The 22,325-nt window shown below is 41.2% G+C and overlaps 1 protein-coding gene across 4 annotated transcripts in view; it reads left to right on the forward strand.

Moving 5' to 3' along the window:
• LOC133617908 (importin-13) overlaps window positions 1-22,325 on the forward strand; it is a 138,129-nt gene that overhangs the window by 59,791 nt on the left and 56,013 nt on the right. For all 4 annotated transcript variants that reach the window (XM_061978287.2, XM_061978286.2, XM_061978285.2 and 1 more), the window contains exons 3-4: window positions 18,325-18,450; window positions 18,514-18,870. In XM_061978287.2, coding sequence (XP_061834271.1) covers window positions 18,325-18,450; window positions 18,514-18,870 — 483 coding nt within the window. The remainder of the gene's footprint in view (window positions 1-18,324; window positions 18,451-18,513; window positions 18,871-22,325) is intronic.

Consider the following 22,325-nt stretch of genomic DNA (forward strand, 5'->3'; position numbering starts at 1 on the left):
TTGGCAAGTATGTAATAAGCGGCTTTAAAACTCCCGACGGTTATTGTTACGGTATTAAATAAAAAATTACCAAAGAGCCGTCATTCATAATTGCACTTTAATACGGACGGACTGACAGGCGCGAGCTTAAATGCTAACATGTAAACAACAGACATTAACGTTTTTCCCCATTACGAAACGCCATTCCCCAATCTAAACTGGTACTAACACATTGCTGTCCAAACAACTGAGCTACAGTATTCACAGTTAACATAAAAGATGTGCTGTTTTTGTACAAAGTGATCGATAAACTCTACAGTTTCGAGTTTAAACAGACGGACGTCCCTTCAACAGGATTGTAAACTTGCGTGACGTCACACAAACCAAAAGTGAAACCACTGATCACCCTTTACAATTTACAATAAAAGATAAACATTTTTAGCCACACAAATACAAATACTGTGGCTCTTATGAAGCCAGAACAATATTTCATGCTTAATTCAGTTACTTGTCTGTTTATTTTAGTCATTAAAAAATACAACTTGTTTAAATACATTTAAGTGAGTGTATAATTACTTTTTGTGCACATTTAACCATACCACGATAATAATGATTACCGTGATCATTTTGGTCAACATTACTTTACTTCGCCATTTTGTTTATTTGTTGGTTGTGTATATTTAAGGGTCCACCACCCCCTCCTTTAGAGACATCCATCCATCCATTTTCTACCGCTTGTCCCCTTCGGGGTCACGGGGGTTGCTGGGGCCTATCTCAGCTGCATTCGGGCGGAAGGCGGTGTACACCCTCGACAAGTCGCCACCTCATCACAGCCCCTTCTTTAGAGACAGAACCCATTTAAATAATTTTCAGTTGTATATTTTACTAGTATTATTTGTTAGGTTTTCTAACTTGGTATTTATAAGTGTACATTTATACTTTCATTACTATTATGTATTGTCATAGCATCAGTGGTTAAATTGGTCTAAAAAAAATATAATTGCAAAATTGTTGTTTATCGACAATAATTTGTAGGTCAATATATCGTCCAGCAAAATGTGTTATCAGCCCAGGTTTAGTATTGTGAAATGTTGTCTTTTTCTTCATTAAACTTGGTTTGGGGATCATTTTATTGTATTCTTTCGATAAGAAAATGAATAAGGATTTCTATATAATGCGATTTTGGGAATAACGCAACCAGTATTTTATGCACCCCAGCGACCACGTTATGGCAAACTTTGCGTGTGGTCGATACTGTTACCTGATTGGCTGTTAGCGTGTCACTCCCACTGGGGACGGCGTGGCGAAGTTGGGAGAGTGGCCGTGCCAGCAATCTGAGGGTTACTGGTTGTGTGAATGTGTGTGTGAATGGGTGAATGTGGAAATAGTGTCAAAGCGCTTTGAGTTCCTTAAAAAAAAAGGTAGAAAAGCTCTATACAAGTATAACCATTTATTTTTATTTACTGATCAGTGATCATTTCCTGTGCTGCTCGGTTACCAGAGAGCGAGTACCTTTTGTTCATGCAACCAACCTTGCTTCGCAACTTTGTTTCTTCCATCGAAGAAGTTTATCAAACGCATTTTTTATTGATATCAATTATCGTATTTTCCGGACCATAGGGCGCACCGGATTATAAGAAGCATTAAAGGAGTCATATTAAAATAAAACCTTTTTTTTCTAAATGTAAATCACTTCCTTGTGGTCTCCATAGCATGTAATGGTGGTATTTGGTCAAAATGTTGCATAGATGATGTTTTACAGACCATCTTCAAGTCCCTTTCTGACAGTCGCTTCCGGACCTTCGACAGCGTCTTTTCCCCGTCATCTTTGTTGTAGCGGTGTAGCGTGCAAGGACGGGAGTGGAAGAAGTGTCAAAAGATGGAGCTAACTGTTTTAATGACATTCAGACTTTACTTCAATCAATAATGGAGCAGCATTTCCTCATCCGGAAACAACAACAAGGCCAGAAATGTGTCCAGTGAAAAAACCGTCCGACTAAAGTTCCTTGGGTGAATAATGTAAACTCACTATATGTTTTAACGCTTTCATGGCAAGTAAGAACTTTACAGTACTTTATATTAGAAATGGCAACAGTGGAGGATGAATGTTCCATAACAAGAAAATAGAGAAAAAGAAGAAGCTTATCAAGTACGGCTTCAGAACGGACTACAAAGGCGGACACGCGCAATTTTTCAGGACTTATGCAGACCCCAAATACATATCAGCAGGTACCAGAAGGTAAGAAAAGTTGCTTTTGCATAATATTGTGAAACAAAACGCCAGATAATGTCTTACCTTATACACACACCATAATAATACTCGTATATTGAAGCACAGTACAATCCATCAAGCGGTGCGGCTTCATAACTTACCAAAGTCGTACTAAAACGTTTTGATAGATTTTTGAGCGGCGTGTGTAATGTTCTTTTCTTTCTTTCTTTCTTTAGTTTATTTCGAACATGAACACACTTACATCATAATACATCACACAATTTCATATCATTTCATTTTACATCATGCCCGAAAAGGAGTAGGAAGAAGCAAAGCTTATTTACTCCTACCCCTTTCCCACTTCAAAGCGTTTACAAATATATAGAATCATTTACTGACCTTTTTATATAATAAAATAACATCTATGAATTAGTATACAACAGTTTTGTAATATGTAATTAATTAGTTAATTCAGTCATTATTAACATACTGAGATGAAGAATATCTTATTTTCAATAAGGTTGAAAGTATTTCTCATAATTCTTCTTCTTTGTACTCTGTAAGCACTATTATTTTGAACAACCTCTTAAACTGGATCATATCAGTACAATTTTTAACTTCTTTACTTAATCCATTCCATAATTTCATTCCACATACTGATATGCTAAAAGTTCTAAGTGTTGTACGTGCATATAAATGTTTTAAATTATTTTTTCCTCTAAGGTTATATTCCTCCTATATTTTCAATGGATTATATAAAATGTTGGTGTTGTTTACTTGAGTCATATTGCCATCATATTGCAGTCTACACGTATCTCCTATGTTTGACTGCCATCTACTCGTCACACTTATCATTACACCATGTACCAAATAAAATTGCTTCGAGGTCGGTAAGCAAAACCAGAATTATTCCGTACATTAGGCGCACCGGGTTATAAGGCGCACTGTCGAGTTATGAGGGAAAAAAATGATTTTTAAGTGCATCTTACAATCCGAAAAATACGGTATGCGTCTATCGCGATATATAAAGATATGGCTTTACCCCCCAGCCCTAACATACATCACATGTATGAATCAGTGCAGGCGTGTCTTATACTATGTTATTTTGAATAGTTTTAGCATTAGAATCAAATAAAGCAACCGCTTTGTACCTGCATCTCTTGTCAGTGCAAAACATTGATTTCTCTTGTGTTTTTTCTTTATTGACCTGTGTGTGTGTGTGTGTGTGTGTGTGTGTATGTGAGGAGTGTTGTGTGCCGCTGCCAGGTTGCTGTGATGAATCTCCCTGCTGGGTGGCCACAGACGCCACAGCGAAGGCAGGCATGGAAGGATGGGTGGGGGGAGAGAGAGAGAGAGAGAGAAAGGTGTGTGCGCGTGTCGGTGGAAGAGCAGAGCTAATGTGATGAGATGTGCTAGGAGTGGGGGTGAGGAAAAGGGAGGGGTGCGGGGGTCGAATTCTGTGACCAGAGGGAGGGTGGGGGAAGGGCGAGACAGGGCGATGGCGACGGTATGATTGGAGGCAGGTCTGCAGAAGATGAACAGGCAACATTCTGCTTCCATTGTACCCGATCTTTCCCTTTTATTTAACGTACCTGCAAGGTTGTTATTGTTTAGTTGATGAGTAGTGCAAGTACATGATATGCATCTGTATTAAATATCAATGCTGCAGTCCAAGCTGCGTCACAAGATATTGATTTGCGTATGAGCCTCTGACGACATTTGCCTGAACGATAAAGGCAAAAATGAGCAGTTACTTAATTCCTGGGAGAGGAATGTTCTGAACTTCTGTTTCCATGCAGGTGCTTAAAGGGTCTTTTTGCAACATTTAGACAGATATACCTAGAGGGTGCTAACTTTCCAATGTATTCACCACAGTGAATTACGGATGTCCCGATCCAGGTTTTTGCACTTCTGATCCGATACCGATATTGTTTTTGCACTTCCGATCCGATACCGATACTGACCGATACTGGCCTATCCGAGCATGTATTAAAGTTTAAAGTTATTTAGCCTACTTAGTTGTCAGAATAATGTTGAAAAGGGTTTTAGTACTCTTGATAACAACTAGCCAGCTGAATTAGGGGAGTTTGAATAATACACAATGGTTGGTAACAAGAAACTGACCTGTTTATTCAAGGAGAAACACAAAATAGACAAAATTATACATGACAAACAGAAATGGCATCATTGAAACTAGGGCTGGGCGATATGGCCTTTTTTTAATATTGTGATATTTTAAGGCCATATTGCGATACACAATATATATCTCGATATTTTGCCTTAGCCTTGAATGAACACTTGATGCATATAATCACAGCAGTATGATGATTCTATGTGTTTTGATTGATTGATTGAGACTTTTATTAGTAGGTTGCACAGTGCAGTACATATTCCGTACAATTGACCACTAAATGGTAACACCCCAATAAGTTTTTCAACTTGTTTAAGTCGGGGTCCACTTAAATTGATTCATGATACAGATATATACTATCAGATATATACTATCATCATAATACAGTCATCACACAAGATCATCACATTGAATTATTTACATTATTTATAATCCAGGGTGTGGAGGGGGGCGCCGGATGTAAGTGTCAAAAAGACAACTAAAAGAGTTTGATATGAGAATAAATCTAAAGTTAAAATATAAGGTAGAAATGCACCCATTTGCAGGAAATGTAGTCTTGATTTTCAAAATTTTCTTTCAAGGCTTGCATGTCTACATTAAAACATTCTTCTTCATACTGCATTAATATATGCTACTTTTAAACTTTCATGCTGAGAAGGAAATCACAACAAAAAAAATCACTATTTTTTTCATACGGTGTTGACGTGGAAATGTTTGCCTCGGCATTTTGATGGTGTGGACGTGTGGCACCGAATGGAGATAAGCGTCTCGACAGACCTTACAATATTTGAACAATGATGACGAAAACTGTTGTCTCTGTCGTGTCCGTGTGTCGAAAATTGTTATGCGCTTATTTTTTTATTTGATTTTGTGCGTGGCATAGATTTGCCGTGCGCAGAGGACGCTTGAGCAGGCGCGCACCTTAGCGGCTGCGCTAGCATCACAGCTAACGTTAGCCATGTTGCTGCCTCGCTCTCTGCTGGGAGAGGACGTATACGTATGTGACGTATGACGTGACAGTATGTGACGTATGACGTGACAGTATGTGACGTGTGTAAGAAGGTGCACTTGCTGTCTGTGAGAGGGAGACACAGGAAAGAGTGAGAAGAGTCTGTCGTGTAATGCCAGCAGCTAAAAGTAACTGCGTTAGAATCCACAGACCTGTGGATGTGTTGAAGGTGTGCTGGAAAATGCGTAATGCAGCTTACGGAGCAGCAGAAAAGTGGAATGTATTATTTAAATCGGTGCGTTGGAAAACACGGACCGGAGTTTTTTTTTAAACTGGACCTGGATCGGCATTTTCCCATGCCTTGCCGATACGCATTTTTTTGCGAATATCGGCGGCCGATCCGATCCAAATATCGGATCGGGACATCCCTACAGTGAATACAGATTCTAGGACGTAACTACGTACGTACGTAACACATGCACGCGCATTAGCTTTGGGTGTTGTTAGCTAATAATAGCTATTTGGATAGTCATTGTTAGCTGTCACTCGCTATGTGCACTTGGACACATTTAATCGGATCAAAAGCCTGACTGGAATAAAAATGCTTCATGTAAATATGCCATTCGGAATCACACACGTTCAGATTAAAATTGTATTCTGATCGAGACGATCGGTTTATGCCAGACGTCATTCGGATTGTAGCCATACTTGCCAACACTCCCGAATTTTCCGGGAGACTCCCGAAATTCAGCGCCTCTCCTGAAAACCTCCCGGGACAAATATTCTCCCGAAAATCTCCCGATTTTCAGCAGGAGCTGGAGGCCACGCCCCCTCCATCTCCATGCGGACCTGAGTGAGGACAGCCTTTTTTCATGACGGGAGGACAACAGGGTGACAAGAACTAAATCATCCAGACTAGAGATAAATTGTATTATTATGTTTATCTTACCTAAAAATAAATATATTTATTAATTAAAAAAATAAATACATTTTTACTATATTTTGCTAAAAACATCAAAATTAATTGTATTTTTCTTTGTATTTTTTCCTGACTCCTTATTACATCCAGCCATAGAATTATAAATTATATTATATATATTAAACATATTTGAAATAATTGATTTTGAATTATCATAATAATTCATTTAAAATGACCATATTTAATTATTAAAATAATTGCTTGTTTATCAACAACTTTAGCATTTTATTCATTACATTTTGAAACTCTCAGAAGCCAAGTTATGTTATATTCCTTAATATTTATTTATGCAAGTTTGAAGTATCAATTATCTAAACACAGTTTTGTTTGCATAATTTCAGGATGTAGATATCTATATATATCTATCTATATATATATATATATATATATATATATATATATATATATATATATATGTATGAAATACTTGACTTGGTGAATTCTAGCTGTCAATATACTCCTCCCCTCTTAACCACGCCCCGCCCCACCCCCGACCAAGTCCCCAACCCCCCACCTCCCGAAATCGGAGGTCTCAAGGTTGGCAAGTATGATTGTAGCACATGTAAACACTTTAGGTTAGGCTCCGAATGAAGCGATTGTCTTGTTGCTGTCTCGCCCCATTCAGCATGTACAGAAGTAGCGTTGTATACTGTTGAGTTTGTTGCTTTAAAACGAGACTAGCAAAAACACAAGTATGGTCTGGAGCAGGCCTGGGCAATTATTTTGACTCGGGGGGCCAAAATTAGAGAAAAAAAATGTGTCTGGGGGCTGGCATATCCATTTTTAGGAACACTAATACAAAACCTCACATGCTAAAAACGTTATGAAAGACCGCCTTAAAAAACGGAATGGAATTTTAAATTTTTTTACTGAATGAGACACCCAGAATGTACATGAAAATAAAGAATGTGGGATTTACAATATTAACTATGAACGATAAAACACTAAATATTGACAACATATGAACGTCACACCTCGACATATTTTACAATCAAGCAAAACGCAACAAAAATGCAACAACCACAGAAAGGTAAAAAATAAACCCACCTACAATCTGATATAGCTGATATATCACTAAGCTTTAGAACTTTGTTGTAAAAATCTCCTTCCGCGTCTGTCCCTGACACCCGCATTTCAGGCTGGCCGCTCTGGAAACACTCTGTGGAAACGCTCCCCACCCACACTGCTTGGTGCCTCGTTTGAGCTGCTGTGACTTAGATGACCATAGTAACTAGTATATCATGCAAAAGCGCAGATTCTAACCATTGAAAATACCTACTCAGTGGCCTAGCGGTTAGAGTGTCCGCCCTGAGATCGGTAGGTTGTGAGTTCAAACCCCGGCCGAGTCATACCAAAGACTATAAAAAAAAATGGTACCCATTACCTCCCTGCTTGGCACTCAGCATCAAGGGTTGGAATTGGGGGTTAAATCACCAAAAATGATTCTCGGGCGCGGCACCGCTGCTGCCCACTGCTCCCCTCACCTCCCAGGGGGTGAACAAGGGGATGGGTCAAATGCAGAGGACAAATTTCACCACACCTAGTGTGTGAGTGACAATCATTTAGAACTTTGTTGTAACTTTGTTGTAACTTTAACTTAAATACTTTGTATAGTTCAAGACTTACGGTCATTTGAAAACATTACTGCACATTATAATGGCAGCTACACTTTCCATCTTAAAGATCTAAAGAAATTATTTGGGAATGTCCAGCGGGCCAGATTGAAAAGCTTAACGGGCCGCATGTGGCCCCCGGGCCTTAATTGGCCCAAGTCTGGTCTGGAGTGTCATGTGTCGATGTAGTGAAGTGAAGTGAATTATATTTATATAGCGCTTTTCTCGAGTGACTCAAAGCCCTTTTACATTACCCATTATCTAAGTTACATGTAAACCAGTGTGGGTGGCACTGGGAGAAGGTGGGTAAAGTGCCTTGCCCAAGGACACAACGGCAGTGACTAGGATGGCGGAAGTGGGGATCGAACCTGGAACCCTCAAGTTGCTGGCAGGGCCACTCTACCAACAAAGAAGGGATCCAGTTGTTGTCTTAATCAACTGTTTTATTCACCACTTTCAGCCCTTTGAGACACTTGTGATTTTGGGCTATATAAATAAACATTGATGATTGATTAAAGCTACTCCAAGTGCTAACTGCTAGCCTCAAACGCATACACATGAATGTCGTAACATAAAGACGTGCTGCAACCCTTACATAATCACAACATAGAATGCACAGAACAGCTCCATTTCAAAAAGAGAGGTAAAACAAAAGTAGTGAACACAAGGAAATAATAAGAAGTAAATACAGCGATAACGTCGGAGAAGCAGAAATGCACGAAACCATGTTTAACAGTGTAAGTAACGGCTTAGTCACCTGCAGTGAACAAACTTGTCCAAAAGATGGCGCCATAGCACAAATAATGACACACCTTTCCGTTTGTTAGATTCTGTGCATGTCAAACTAAAGTATTCATCGACCCACTGTGTTATCGACCAAATACTCAGACTATACTTGGTATCGTTACTGTGGATATTTCCACCCACCTCTGTTTATATTCAAGTGCTCTAGCTTGCACTTAGCATATTCTTTTATGTTATATAGTATAGCATGTTTAGCTATTAGATACTTCTAAGAAACGTAGTTTATTTGCCGCCAAGGAGGCGAGGAATTCTGATTAGAAGTGGCTTAGCACTGTGGAGGAACATTAGCCGATAGTGAGAATGCTACATTGCGTTGAGGACGCGGTTGTTCGCTAGATTGTGTAATCGACGTGCATTATCACAATATATCGATAGTATTAAAAGCTCTATCCTCAGATAAATTTGTATTATTTTTATCGCGCAAAACTAACATCTATAAACACACGGTGTATTGATAATAGCACTATCGGGATATTGTCGTCAACAGTGCCTCTGCTGGTTCCCGCCAAACCGTGTGCCCCATTGGGATGGTGGATATGTGATTGTTGTGTACATGCCAGTGGAGATGATGGTTCCTGGTTCTGACTACGCAATACAAAACGACCTTTGTTCGTTCTCTGGCCCGTCAAACAAAGTTTCTCATTGTCAAGCGGGTGTGAGTGAAAAATTGAGCAGAGCCCTCACATATCAGCAACTGTTTTTATTTCCTCAAGGAACTATACAGTAGATATCAAACTTGGATGTACTTAAGAGTAGTAAGTGTCAATACAATAGAAGAGAATAGAACAGAACTTTATTGTCATTGCACTTACAAATATAACACAAAATCAGTTTTCAGTACAACTTTCCAAGTGCAGACATACAATATACAGTTACAGTGTATACAGAACAGGAAAAAAGGATGGATCACCACAGGGGCGGTGGCCCGTAAAAAATAGGTAGGAAAGGTAAAACATGGGGGGAGGAGGAGGAAGAGTGGAAGAGTAAAAGCAGCTCCAAAACTAAACTTCTACGGAGGGCGCGGGGATAGGGGGCTCAGTTTGGGACCAGGAAAAAATTACTCAAACCGCAATAAGCACATAAAAACTGCTGCAGCTATCAGGGCGCTGCTCCGTAAGCCATCACGCCATGAGGGGTTGAAGCGGCGAAGGCGTGGGGTGGGTCTTGATTGATTGATTGATTGATTGATTGATTGATTGATTGATTGAGAAGTTTATTGACATCTTAAAGAATTCAATCCATGTAATGCTTTAAAAAGGCAAATGGATGGCACAAAAAGCCAAAAGGCTTGTTTCCATTGTGGTCCATTAAATATTCATCACATTTGATACATTCAATAATAAAAGATATATAACCTGTAACATGTATATAAAAAATAATGTTTAAAAAAATGGATAAATTATGTACATATACACAGTATACATGTCAGGTGATTTGAAAAACAATATATACATAAAATGGAAGGGGGTTGGGGGGTGTATACACTATGTACATGACATTAGAGATGTCCGATAATGGCTATTTTGCCGATATCCCGATATTGTCCAACTCTTAATTACCGATTCCGATATCAACCGATACCGATTTGTGGAATTAACACATTATTATGCCTAATTTAGTTGTGATGCCCCGCTGGATGCATTAAACAATGTAACAAGGTTTTCCAAAATAAATCAACTCAAGTTATGGAAAAAAATGCCAACATGGCACTGCCATATTTATTATTGAAGTCAAAAGTGCATGATTTTTTTTAACATGCCTCAACACAGCAGCTTGGAATTTGGGACATGCTCTCCCTGAGAGAACATGAGGAGGTTGCTTCAGAAGCTGTACTCTATCTACTCTAAAGTATATGCAAGTTTGGTTTCTATAGTATTGTCCCTTGAAAAGATACTCGATACTGTGATAATAATACTAAGGGGTGCCTGTTGGACATCACAAAGATGTTTACTCCTTGAACGCCCACTCAGATTTTTTTGTGTGTTTGTTCTTATTATTCATCATTCCTCTGCAACCCTTTGATTCTCATGTTTAATAAACTGCAGTTTTAAGAAAAGGAGCGTTTCTCAACAACCTTAGAACTGAATGTTTCCATGCTTCTGAGAGGCACAGTTGCATGGAGTTATTTTATGTCGTAGCTGTTATTGTACTCTTGTAGCATTTACTCACTGTTCCATAAGATACAGTCACGGTTTCTAGCTCGTCTTTGATTTAGTGGTTGCCTCTTGTGTATGTTAACTTCAACTTAGTATAGTGCAGAGCATCTTGGACAAACCCATGGATGTGTGAGAGCAGATGGCGAGTCTGTGTGGCTTAGGCGCCTTTTCTCACTTGTATCGCTCTCCTCCAGAGTTGTCCGATATAGACAACATACAATTGAAATGATATACATTTGGCTTACAACAGAGATTTCAATTATATCCCCCTATCGTGATAACGTTGTGGTTGACAAATGTTAGCCGTCTCCTGCAAATTCAAGAGCGACAAGCTGCAACAAACACATAGTCAATGAAATGTAGCATTCTGATGGAAGTGGCTAGCTAGTGCGGCTAAAGCCTACCTGTACAGAGATACTCATCCTTGCTTCAGCAGTCACGTCCGGCTCACGTCAATATGTGTGGTGGTCATGGTAGCGTCTGTACTAGGCGCCATTCATCCATCCATCCATCCATCCATCTTCAACCGCTTATCCGGAATCGGGTCGTGGGGACAACAGCTCCAGCAGAGAACCCCAGACTTCCCTCTCTCTGGGGTCTCCTCCCAGTGGGACGTGCAACGAGGACCTCGTAAGGCATCCGTACGAGATGCCCAAACCACCTAAGCTGGTTCCTTTCCAAGCGAAGGAGCAGCGGCTCTACTCCGAGTCTCTCTCGGGAGACTGAACTTCTCACCCTATCTCTAAGGGAGATGCCAGCCAGCCTTCTGAGGAAACTCATTTCGGCCCCTTGTATCCGCGATCTTATTCTTTCGGTCATGACCCACACTTCATGACCGTAGGTGAGAGTAGAAATGTAGATAGCTCGGTAGACCGAGAGCTTTGCCTTCTGGCTCAGCTCTCGTTTCGTCACAACAGTGCGGCAGAGAGACTGCAATACTGCCCCAGCTGCTCCGATTCTCCGGCTGATTTCCTTCTCCATCTTTCCCTCACTCGTGAACAAGACCCCGAGATACTTAAACCCCTCCACCTGGGACAGAGTCTCGTTCTCTACCTGGACTGTACAAACCATAGGTTTCCTGCTCCATTTAGGCTTTCTTAAAGAAAAATGCCCCATGCGAATGGCAGAAGAGTGCACGATTTTCCGAAAGCCCAAGGGAGCAAGCAGAGTCGAAGAACGAACAAGTTTGCAGTGAATTTGTGGCATTTTGTGATGTTTAGATGGTATTTTCACATACTGTATTTTTCGGACTATAAGGCACACTTAAAATCCTTTCATTTTCTCAAAAATCCACAGTGCGCCTTATAACCCGGTGCGCCTAATGTACGGAATAATTCTGGTTGTGCTTACCGACCTCAAAGTCACACATAAGAGATACGTGTAGACTGCAATATGACGCCAGTAAACAACACCAAAAATGTAAATGTTCCATTGAAAAAAAAAATAACATTACACACGGCACTCAAAAATCTGTCAAAATGTTTTAGTATGACTTTGAAGCCGCTCTGCTTGATGGATTGTCGGCCCATTACGGCTACCGTAGTCCGGGATACAAGTATCACTATGGTGTGTGTATAAGGACCGCAAAATGGCACCCATTAGCAGACATATTATCTGGCCCCTTGTTTCACAATATTATGCAAAACCCAACTTTTCTTACCTTCTGGTACCTGCTGATGTGTATTTGAGATCTGCATAAGTCCTGAAAATTTGCGCACGTCCGCCACTGTAGTCCGTGCCGATGCCGTAGTCCAGTGTTTTTCAACCACTAGTGCCGCGGCACACTAGTGTGCCGAGAGATACAGTGTGGTGTGCCGTGGGAGATTATCTAATTTCACCTATTTGGGTTAAAAATATTTTTTGCAAACCTGTAATCGTATTCTGAGCTCGGCGGCAGAGTAACCGTGTAATACTCTTCCATATCAGTAGGTGGCAGCCGGTAGCTAATTGCTTTGTGGATGTCGGAAACGGCAAGAGGCAGCGTGCAGGTAAAAAGGTGTCTAATGCTTAAACCAAAAATAAACAAAAGGTGAGTGCCCCTAAGAAAAGGCATTGAAGCTTAGGGAAGGCTATGCAGAACGAAACAAAAACTGAACTGGCTCCAAAGTAAACAAAAACGGAATGCTGGACGACAGCAAAGACTTACTGGGAGCAAAGACGGCGTCCACAATGTACATCCGAACATGACATGACAATCAACAATGTCCCCACAAAGAAGGATAAAAACAACTGAAATATTATTGATTGCTAAAACAAAGTCGATGCGGGAAATATCGCTCAAAAGGAAGACATGAAACTGCTACAGGAAAATACCCCCAAAAAAAGAAAAAGACACCAAAATAGGAGCGCAAGACAAGAAACACTAGAGATATATTGATGCATGGTTGGTTATGGTTTAAAGTCATATCCAACCATTGCGACAACGACTTTTTACTCTCAACTGAGTTTCGTTTTTGCTGGTGGTGTGCCTCTGGATTTTTTCAACGCAAAAAATGTGCCTTGGCTCAAAAAAGGTTGAAAAACACTGCCGTAGTCCATAAGCTAATTCTTTTTCTGTATATTATTGTTATGAGGCATTCACCCTCTGCTGTTGCCATTTCTATTACAAAGTAGCGTCAAGTTCTAACTTATATCTCGCTATGGAAGCGCGAAAAACTACCAGTGTAGTGAGTTTACATTATTCACCCACGGAACTTTAGTTATTAGAGAGTTACGGTCGGACGGTTTTTCACGGGACACATTTCCGGCGTTGTTGTTGCACTAGTGATCCACGGATGAGAAGATGCTGCTCCGTTATTGATTGAAGTAAAGTCTGAATGACAGTTAGCTCCATCTTTTGACACTTCTTCCACCCCTGTCCTTGCACGCTACACCGCTACAACAAAGATGACGGGGAGAAGACGCTGTCGAAGGTGAGCCACGTAAATAAGACCGCCCACAAAACGGCGCATCCTGAAGAGAATGTCAAAAAGCGACTTGTAGATGGTCTGTAAAACATCATCTATGCAACATTTTGAGCAAAGAACCACCATTACATGTTATGTAGACCACAAGGAATTGTTTTAAATTTAGAAAAAAAAAGTCCTACTATGACCCCTTTAATGCGCCTTTTTTATGAAAAAAAACACATCAGCAGTGCACCTTATAATCCGGTGTGCCCTATGGTCCAGAAAATACGGTACTTTGTGGATTGTAAATACAAATGGATATGGTTTAATGAATACAATGAAGCACACTTAAGCATATAAAGTCAACTTGTTTTTCCATTCTACTGGTACTTTAGGCCTGGTAGTGCAGACATGCTTGCCGCCATTTACAGCTCCATTCTGCAAAAAAAGCAAAACACACACCCTCTTTTGTTGTTTTTAAAGCAGTTAATTGAAGACAACGACGTGCGGGCCATGACTCACAGAAGACAACGAGGGGTTCATGTGACGCAACAAATGCAGCAAATTGCACTCGTTTTGTATTCCGTGCTTTTGATTATTAAAAGCTGGGAAGCGCAGACATGGGGGTGCTGCTTGGGTCAGGAGTGTGATTGCACCATGAAGTGCACTAATGAGCTGCTGTTGCTGCTTTCTGCACTAACAGCACAATTAGCCAAAAGAGGGAAGGAGAGCTGAGCTGACTTGCAAAACAACATCCTAATGCACATGTTTGCTATAATGATTGCTGGAGCTCTTGCGTAGGGCTCGTTTAGTTGTTGTTCTTTATCTCCACCCACCTACTGTATATCTTCCTATACCAGTGTTTCTTTTTCTTTTTTTTTTCATTGACATCCAGCATCAAACATTCCTATCCATTACCTCATATTCACATACATCATATACTGTATCTGTTGTCTGCCCTAAATGTCAAAATATATATTTTTTGTTTATATCCCAACCATACCCCCACCCAAAAAAGAAAGAAACAGCAGAAAAGCAAAATAGTATTTGCAAATACATCAATTAATAAAGAAAAAATAAATAATAATACATTATTAATAATAATAATCAGAAATGAAATAAAAGAAAAAAATTGCTTAAAACATTAAACTTTTTTTTTTAAAGGGATTACTCCCTATATATATATATATATATATATATATATATATATATATATATATATATATATATATATATATACACACATATAGGGAGTAATCCCTTTATAAAAAAATTAAATGTTTTATATATATATATATATATATATATATATATATATATATATATATATATATATATATATATATATATGGAGTAATCCCTTTTTAAAAAAATAAATACAAATTAAATATTTTAAGCAGTACAATCACTAATTCCAGAAATTAAAATCAGGCTTATGGGGCGTGACATAATTGACCCAGTTTTCCCAGTATGAAGTAAATTTCTCCAATTTATAATTAATAAAAGCAGTTATCTTCGCCATTTTATATATGTCCATTGTGATTTCCATCCGTTGCTCCTGGGATATCCATTTCCTAGTAATGGTCTTTTTACAGGCCACCAGTAGGATATTCATTAAGTGTTTATCTTTTTTCAGCCAGTCCTGAGGTACATGTCCGAAACTATAGCAGTGTTTCACAGCACTGCAAGCGTTTTTTCTGCCGATGGTGGAATGCAAGGGGGAAATTGCGTAATGACATAATTGTTGAATGTGCATAATTGGCAAAAAGTGGATAAAAACATACAAATATGTGTAGAAAATATGTATTTAACGAGTAGGTGTATCAATGATAACCGCGGTGAAACTCATTGGTTAGTATTACTGTTTTAGCTATTGTGTAGCTGCTATAGCTCCTGTTGTCTACCATGTTTACCTTTTGTAAATTATTTTACTAAAATACATGAAAATACCAATCTTGTGTGCTTATTGGAGGACATTTAGATGCTAATTAATGTTCAGCTTGGCACAAGTAAACGGCCTGCAGGACTGCTTGTATTGGAGATTTTAGATGCAAGTTGATACACCAATAATCTTTTCCCGCTGCTATCAAACCGTTATCAATATCGGATTAGGACACCAAAGTGTACTTTGGGGCTTTTCATTTATTATAAAGCACCAATATGTAGTATCTTTAGCTTTATTCAAGCAGATTCCATATGAAATGTAATATTTTAAAGTTCCCATGGGCACTATTATTGCACTGCCAAACCTGTCAGTGTTTTTTTATGTGGTGGCTGAAGGATGCGTGTGTGGGATACTTGTGCCTGGATTCCCTTGAAATGCCATCATTCATCTTTGCTGTATTCTTGTTCCCCCCTGCTGTTTGTTTTCCCTGCACTCAAGTGCTTAGTACCACTATATGCACTGTTTTTTAGGTCAGTGCTTTTGGAGTCCTTTTATGTGTGTTTGGTCCCTTCTGACACAAGAGGCTTCTTTTTCATGGTCACTCGGTTTTTCTACCCCAAAAAATGCATTTGAGTACCGTATTTTCTGGACCATAGGGCGCACCCAATTATAAGGCGCACTGCCGATGAGCGGGTCTTGTCAGGTCTATTCTCATACAAAAGGCGCACCGGATTATAGAGCGCATCATGGGTCATATTATTATTATTTTTTCTAAATGGAAAACACTTCCTTGTGGTCTACATCAGTGTTTTTCAACCTTTTTTGAGCCAAAGCACATTTTTTGTGTTGCAAAATGTTGAGGCACACCACCAGCAGAAATCACTAAAAAACGAAACTCAGTTGACAGTAAAAAGTAATTGTCGCAATTGTTAGATATGACTTTAAACCATAACCAAGCATGCATTACTATAGCTCTTGTCTCAAAGTAGGTGTACTGTCACCACCTGTCACATCACACCCTTACTTATTTGGAGTTTTTTTGCTGTTTTCCTGTGTGTAGTGTTTTAGTTCTTGTCTTACGCTCCTATTTTGGTGGCTTTTTCTCTTTTTTTGGTATTTTCCTGTAGCCGTTTCATGTCTTCCTTTTTGAGCGGTATTCCCCGCACCTGCTTTGTTTTAGCAATCAAGACTATTTAAGTTGTTTTTATCCTTCTTTGTGGGGACATTGTTGATTGTCATGTCATGTTCAAATGTACATTGTCTTTGCTCCACAGTAAGTCTTTGCTGTTGTCCAGCATTCTGTTTTTGTTTACTTTGTAGCCAGTTCAGTTTTAGTTTTGTTCTGCAAAGCCTTCCTTAAGCTTCAATGCCTTTTCTTAGGGGCACTCACCTTTTGTTTATTTTTGGTTTAAGCTTTAGACACATTTTTTACCTTCACTCTGCCTCCCGCTGTTTCCGACATCTACAAAGCAATTAGCTACTGCCTGCCACCTAGCGATATGGAAGAGTATTACACTTTACTTTGCCGAGCTCTAGACAGCACCGACACTCAACAACAACACATCATTTGCAGACTATAATTACTGGTTTGCAAATAGGTGAAATTAGATCATCTCCCACGGCACACCAGACTGTATCTCACGGCACACTAGTGTGCCGCGGCACAGTGGTTGAAAAACACTGCTCTACATAACATGTGATGGTGGTTCTTTGTTCCAAATGTTGCATAGATGATGTTTTACAGACCATCTTCAAGTCGCTTTCTGACAGTCGCTTCAGGATGCGCCGTTTTGTGGGCGGTCTTATTTACGTGGTTCACCTTCGACAGCGTCTTCTCCCCGTCATCTTTGTTGTAGCGGTGTAGCGTGCAAGGACGGGAGTGGAAGAAGTGTCACAAGATGGAGCTAACTGTTTTAATGACATTCAGACTTTACTTAAATTAATAACAGAGCAGCATCTTCTCATGGCTGACTCACTAGTGCAACAACAACGCCCGTGTCCCGCGAAAAACCGTCCGACTGGACCTCTCTAATAACTAAAGTTCCTTGGATGAATAATGTAAACTCACTACACCGGTATGTTTTAGCACTGACAGATATAAGTAAGAACTTTACACTACTTTATATTAGAAATGGCAACATCCGAGGAGATAGAAATAAACGACTACGGCGTCGGCACGGACTACAAAGGCGGACACGTGCAAATTTTTAGGACTTATGCAGATCCCAAACACAGATCAGCAGGTACCAGAAGGTAACAAAAGTAGCTTTTGCATAATATTGCAAAACAAAACACCAGATAATGTCTTACCTAATACTCACACACCATAATAATACTTGTATGTTGAAGCACAGTACAATCCATGAAGCGGTGCGGCTTCATAGCTTACCAAAGTCGTACTAAAACATTTTGATAGATTTTTGAGCGCCGTGTGTAGTAATGTTCTATATTTTCAATGGAACATATAAAATGTTGGTGTTGTTTACTTGAGTCATATGGCAGTCTACACGTATGTCTTATGTGCCATCTACTGGTCACACTTATAATTTCACCATGTACCAAATAAAATAGCTTCGAGGTCGGTAAGCACAACCAAAATTATCCCGGGTTATAAGGCGCACAGTCGAGTTTTTGAGAAAATGAAAGGATTTTAAGTGCGCCTTATAGTCCAAAAAATACGGTAGAATTCATCATTGATTTGATTATGTTGTATTCCCCCTTCTTGCAGGCCCTTCACCAGTTGTACTATGATCCGAACATTGACAACAAGAACCTGGCCCAGAAGTGGCTTATGCAGGCCCAGGTGTCTCCTCAGGCGTGGCAGTTCTGCTGGGCTCTGCTCAGCCCAGACAAGGTACATAACAAGCACGTAAAGACGAATACGTGAATAGTGAACCGGTTTTCTCATCTCACGTAGGTGCCGGAGATCCAGTATTTTGGCGCGAGCGCACTTCACACCAAGATCTCCCGCTACTGGTCGGACATTCCCAGCGACCAGTACGAGTCTCTGAGGAGCCAGCTGTTCTCTCAGATCGCCTGCTTCTCCTCGGGCTCTAAGATGGTGCTCACGCGGCTATGCGTGGCCCTGGCCTCGCTGGCGCTCAACACCATGCCCGAGGCCTGGCCGGGCGCCGTGGCGGAGATGGTGCGGGTGTTCCAGGAGGAGGGCGGCGGGGTGGACGGGCGGGCTCGCTGCCTGGCGCTGCTGGAGCTGCTCACCGTCCTTCCTGAGGAGTTCCAGACGAGCCGCTTGCCGCAGTACCGAAAGGGGCTGGTATGTAGAGATCGACCAATTAAAACAATATAATAATAATAATTAGTGAAGTAAATAGTAATACCCACTGCTCAAGCACCAGCCTTTTTGCTCTGCATGCATGAGAAAAGTTCCCTCTTTGCTTTAGCCCATTTTTGTATTACTATTTACCGTATTTTTCGGACTATAAGTCGCAGTTTTTTTTCATAGTTTGGCCGGGGGTGCGACTTATACTCAGGAGCGACTTATGTGTGAAATGATTAACACATTAGCGTAAAATATCAAATAATATTATTTATCTCATTCACGTAAGAGACTAGACGTATAAGATTTCATGGGATTTAGCGATTAGGAGTGACAGATTGTTTGGTAAACGTATAGCATGTTCTATATGTCATAGTTATTTGAATGACTCTTACCATAATATGCTACGTTAACATAACAGTTGGTTATTTATGCCTCATATAACGTACATTTATTCAGCTTGTTGTTCACTATTCTTTATTTATTTAAAATTGCCTTTCAAATTCTATTCTTGGAGTTGGGTTTTATCAAATACATTTCCCCAAAAAATGCGACTTATTTCAGTGCGACTTATATATATGTTTTTTTCCTTCTTTATTATGCATTTTCGGCCGGTGCGACTTATACTCCGAAAAATACGGTGATTCATTTAAGAATAGAAAATACTCTTCTCCGATATGCTTGACAGCGGCACTTATGTGGCCACCCCCTTTCGCACCTGGCTAAACCTGGAAATCCAGCTTTTGTCCTTCTTTTTTAGCGTTTTCCCGGTGCCGTTTTGATAGTTTTCACTACTGCAGCGATGGAGTCACTCAACAAGCATCCATCTGCAACACTCATTAAGGAGTTCATTAAGGGAGCGCTACGAGTTTCATGTTCTGCGATTCAATCAAATGTCGTAACAGAGAGATGGATGGACATGAAGACAACAGAAAAGATATCGCTGCAAAAAATCTAAACTTTGTGTACTTATATTGACAAATAGGAGACTTTTTATGTGAGTAAAGAAGATTAGGCAGCAGCTAACACGTTCTCATACATTCCATAACCTATGTGTCAAAGTCAAGACCCGCGTGGCGGATCTGGCCAGCGAATAAATGAATGGCCCCCGGGATGATATTTGATTGATATTAGAACCGGCCTGCAGGCCAAGGAATTTTCAAAATGGGGTACCAGGGACCCCATCAAGTCATACAAATGGAGTCCCACAGTACTTTTTTGGGGTCCCACTTTTTTGTAGCCATTTTGAAAACAAATGATAAATGTGTGTATATATATATATATATATATATATATATATATATATATATATATATATATGTATATATGTATATATATAAATATATATACATATAAAGATTTATTTGAAATAGGGACAGATACAGAAATATAGATATCTGAAACAGTTATCCAATGTATGCATCTAGTGTTTGTAGCCAAAGCTCATTTACAACACTTGTCCCCAACAACACAGATCCAACATCATTAAAATAAGAAAATAAAAAGAATAAGGCAAAGATGAGTCGATAATAATGATAATATTAATAGTACAGACAAAGTGAAAACTACATAAAAGCCCATCCATCCATCCATCCATCTTCTTCCGCTTATCCGAGGTCGGGTCGCGGGGGCAGCAGCCTAAGCAGGGAAGCCCAGACTTCCCTCTCCCCAGCCACTTCGTCCAGCTCCTCCCGGGGGATCCCGAGGCGTTCCCAGGCCAGCCGGGAGACATAGTCTTCCCAACGTGTCCTGGGTCTTCCCCGTGGCCTCCTACCGGTCGGACATGCCCTAAACACCTCCTTAGGGAGGCGCTCGGGTGGCATCCTGACCAGATGCCCGAAACACCTCATCTGGCTCCTCTCGATGTGGAGGAGCAGCGGCTTTACTTTAAGCTCCCCCCGGATGACAGAGCTTCTCACCCTATCTCTAAGGGAGAGTCCCGCCACCCGGCGGAGGAAACTCATTTCGGCCGCTTGTACCCGTGATCTTGTCCTTTCGGTCATAACCCAAAGCTCATGACCATAGGTGAGGATGGGAACGTAGATCGACCGGTAAATTGAGAGCTTTGCCTTCCGGCTCAGCTCCTTCTTCACCACAACGGATCGATACAGCGTCCGCATTACTGAAGACGCCGCACCGATCCGCCTGTCGATCTCACGATCCACTCTTCCCTCACTCGTGAACAAGACTCCGAGGTACTTGAACTCCTCCACTTGGGGCAAGATCTCCTCCCCAACCCGGAGATGGCACTCCACCCTTTTCCGGGCGAGAACCATGGACTCGGACTTGGAGGTGCTGATTCTCATCCCAGTCGCTTCACACTCAGCTGCGAACCGATCCAGTGAGAGCTGAAGATCCTGGCCAGATGAAGCCATCAGGACCAAATCATCTGCAAAAAGCAGAGACCTAATCCTGCAGCCACCAAACCGGATCCCCTCAACGCCTTGACTGCGCCTAGAATTCTGTCCATAAAAGTTATGAACAGAATTGGTGACAAAGGGCAGCCTTGGCGGAGTCCAACCCTCACCGGAAACGTGTCCGACTTACTGCCGGCAATGCGAACCAAGCTCTGACACTGATCATACAGGGAGCGGACCGCCACAATCAGACAGTCCGAAACCCCATACTCTCTGAGCACTCCCCACAGGACTTCCCGAGGGACACGGTCGAATGCCTTCTCCAAGTCCACAAAGCACATGTAGACTGGTTGGGCAAACTCCCATGCACCCTCAAGGACCCTGCCGAGAGTATAGAGCTGGTCCACAGTTCCACGACCAGGACGAAAACCACACTGTTCCTCCTGAATCCGAGGTTCGACTATCCGGCGTAGCCTCCTCTCCAGTACACCTGAATAGACCTTACCGGGAAGGCTGAGGAGTGTGATCCCACGATAGTTAGAACACACCCTCAGGTTCCCCTTTTTAAAGAGAGGAACCACCACCCCGGTCTGCCAATCCAGAGGTACTGCCCCCGATGTCCACGCGATGCTGCAGAGTCTTGTCAACCAAGACAGCCCTACAGCATCCAGAGCCTTAAGGAACTCCGGGCGGATCTCATCCACCCCCGGGGCCTTGCCACCGAGGAGCTTTTTAACTACCTCAGCAACCTCAGCCCCAGAAATAGGAGAGCCCACCACCGATTCCCCAGGCACTGCTTCCTCATAGGAAGACGTGTTGGTGGGATTGAGGAGGTCTTCGAAGTATTCCCTCCACCGATCCACAACTTCCGCAGTCGAGGTCAGCAGAACACCATCCGCACCATACACGGTGTTGGTAGTGCACTGCTTCCCCTTCCTGAGGCGGCGGATGGTGGTCCAGAATCGCTTCGAAGCCGTCCGGAAGTCGTTTTCCATGGCTTCCCCGAACTCCTCCCATGTCCGAGTTTTTGCCTCCGCGACCGCTGAAGCCGCACACCGCTTGGCCTGTCGGTACCTGTCCGCTGCCTCAGGAGTC

Source organism: Nerophis lumbriciformis, linkage group LG18, assembly GCF_033978685.3.
Source record: "Nerophis lumbriciformis linkage group LG18, RoL_Nlum_v2.1, whole genome shotgun sequence".
In the NCBI taxonomy this organism is placed as follows: Eukaryota; Metazoa; Chordata; class Actinopteri; order Syngnathiformes; family Syngnathidae; genus Nerophis; species Nerophis lumbriciformis.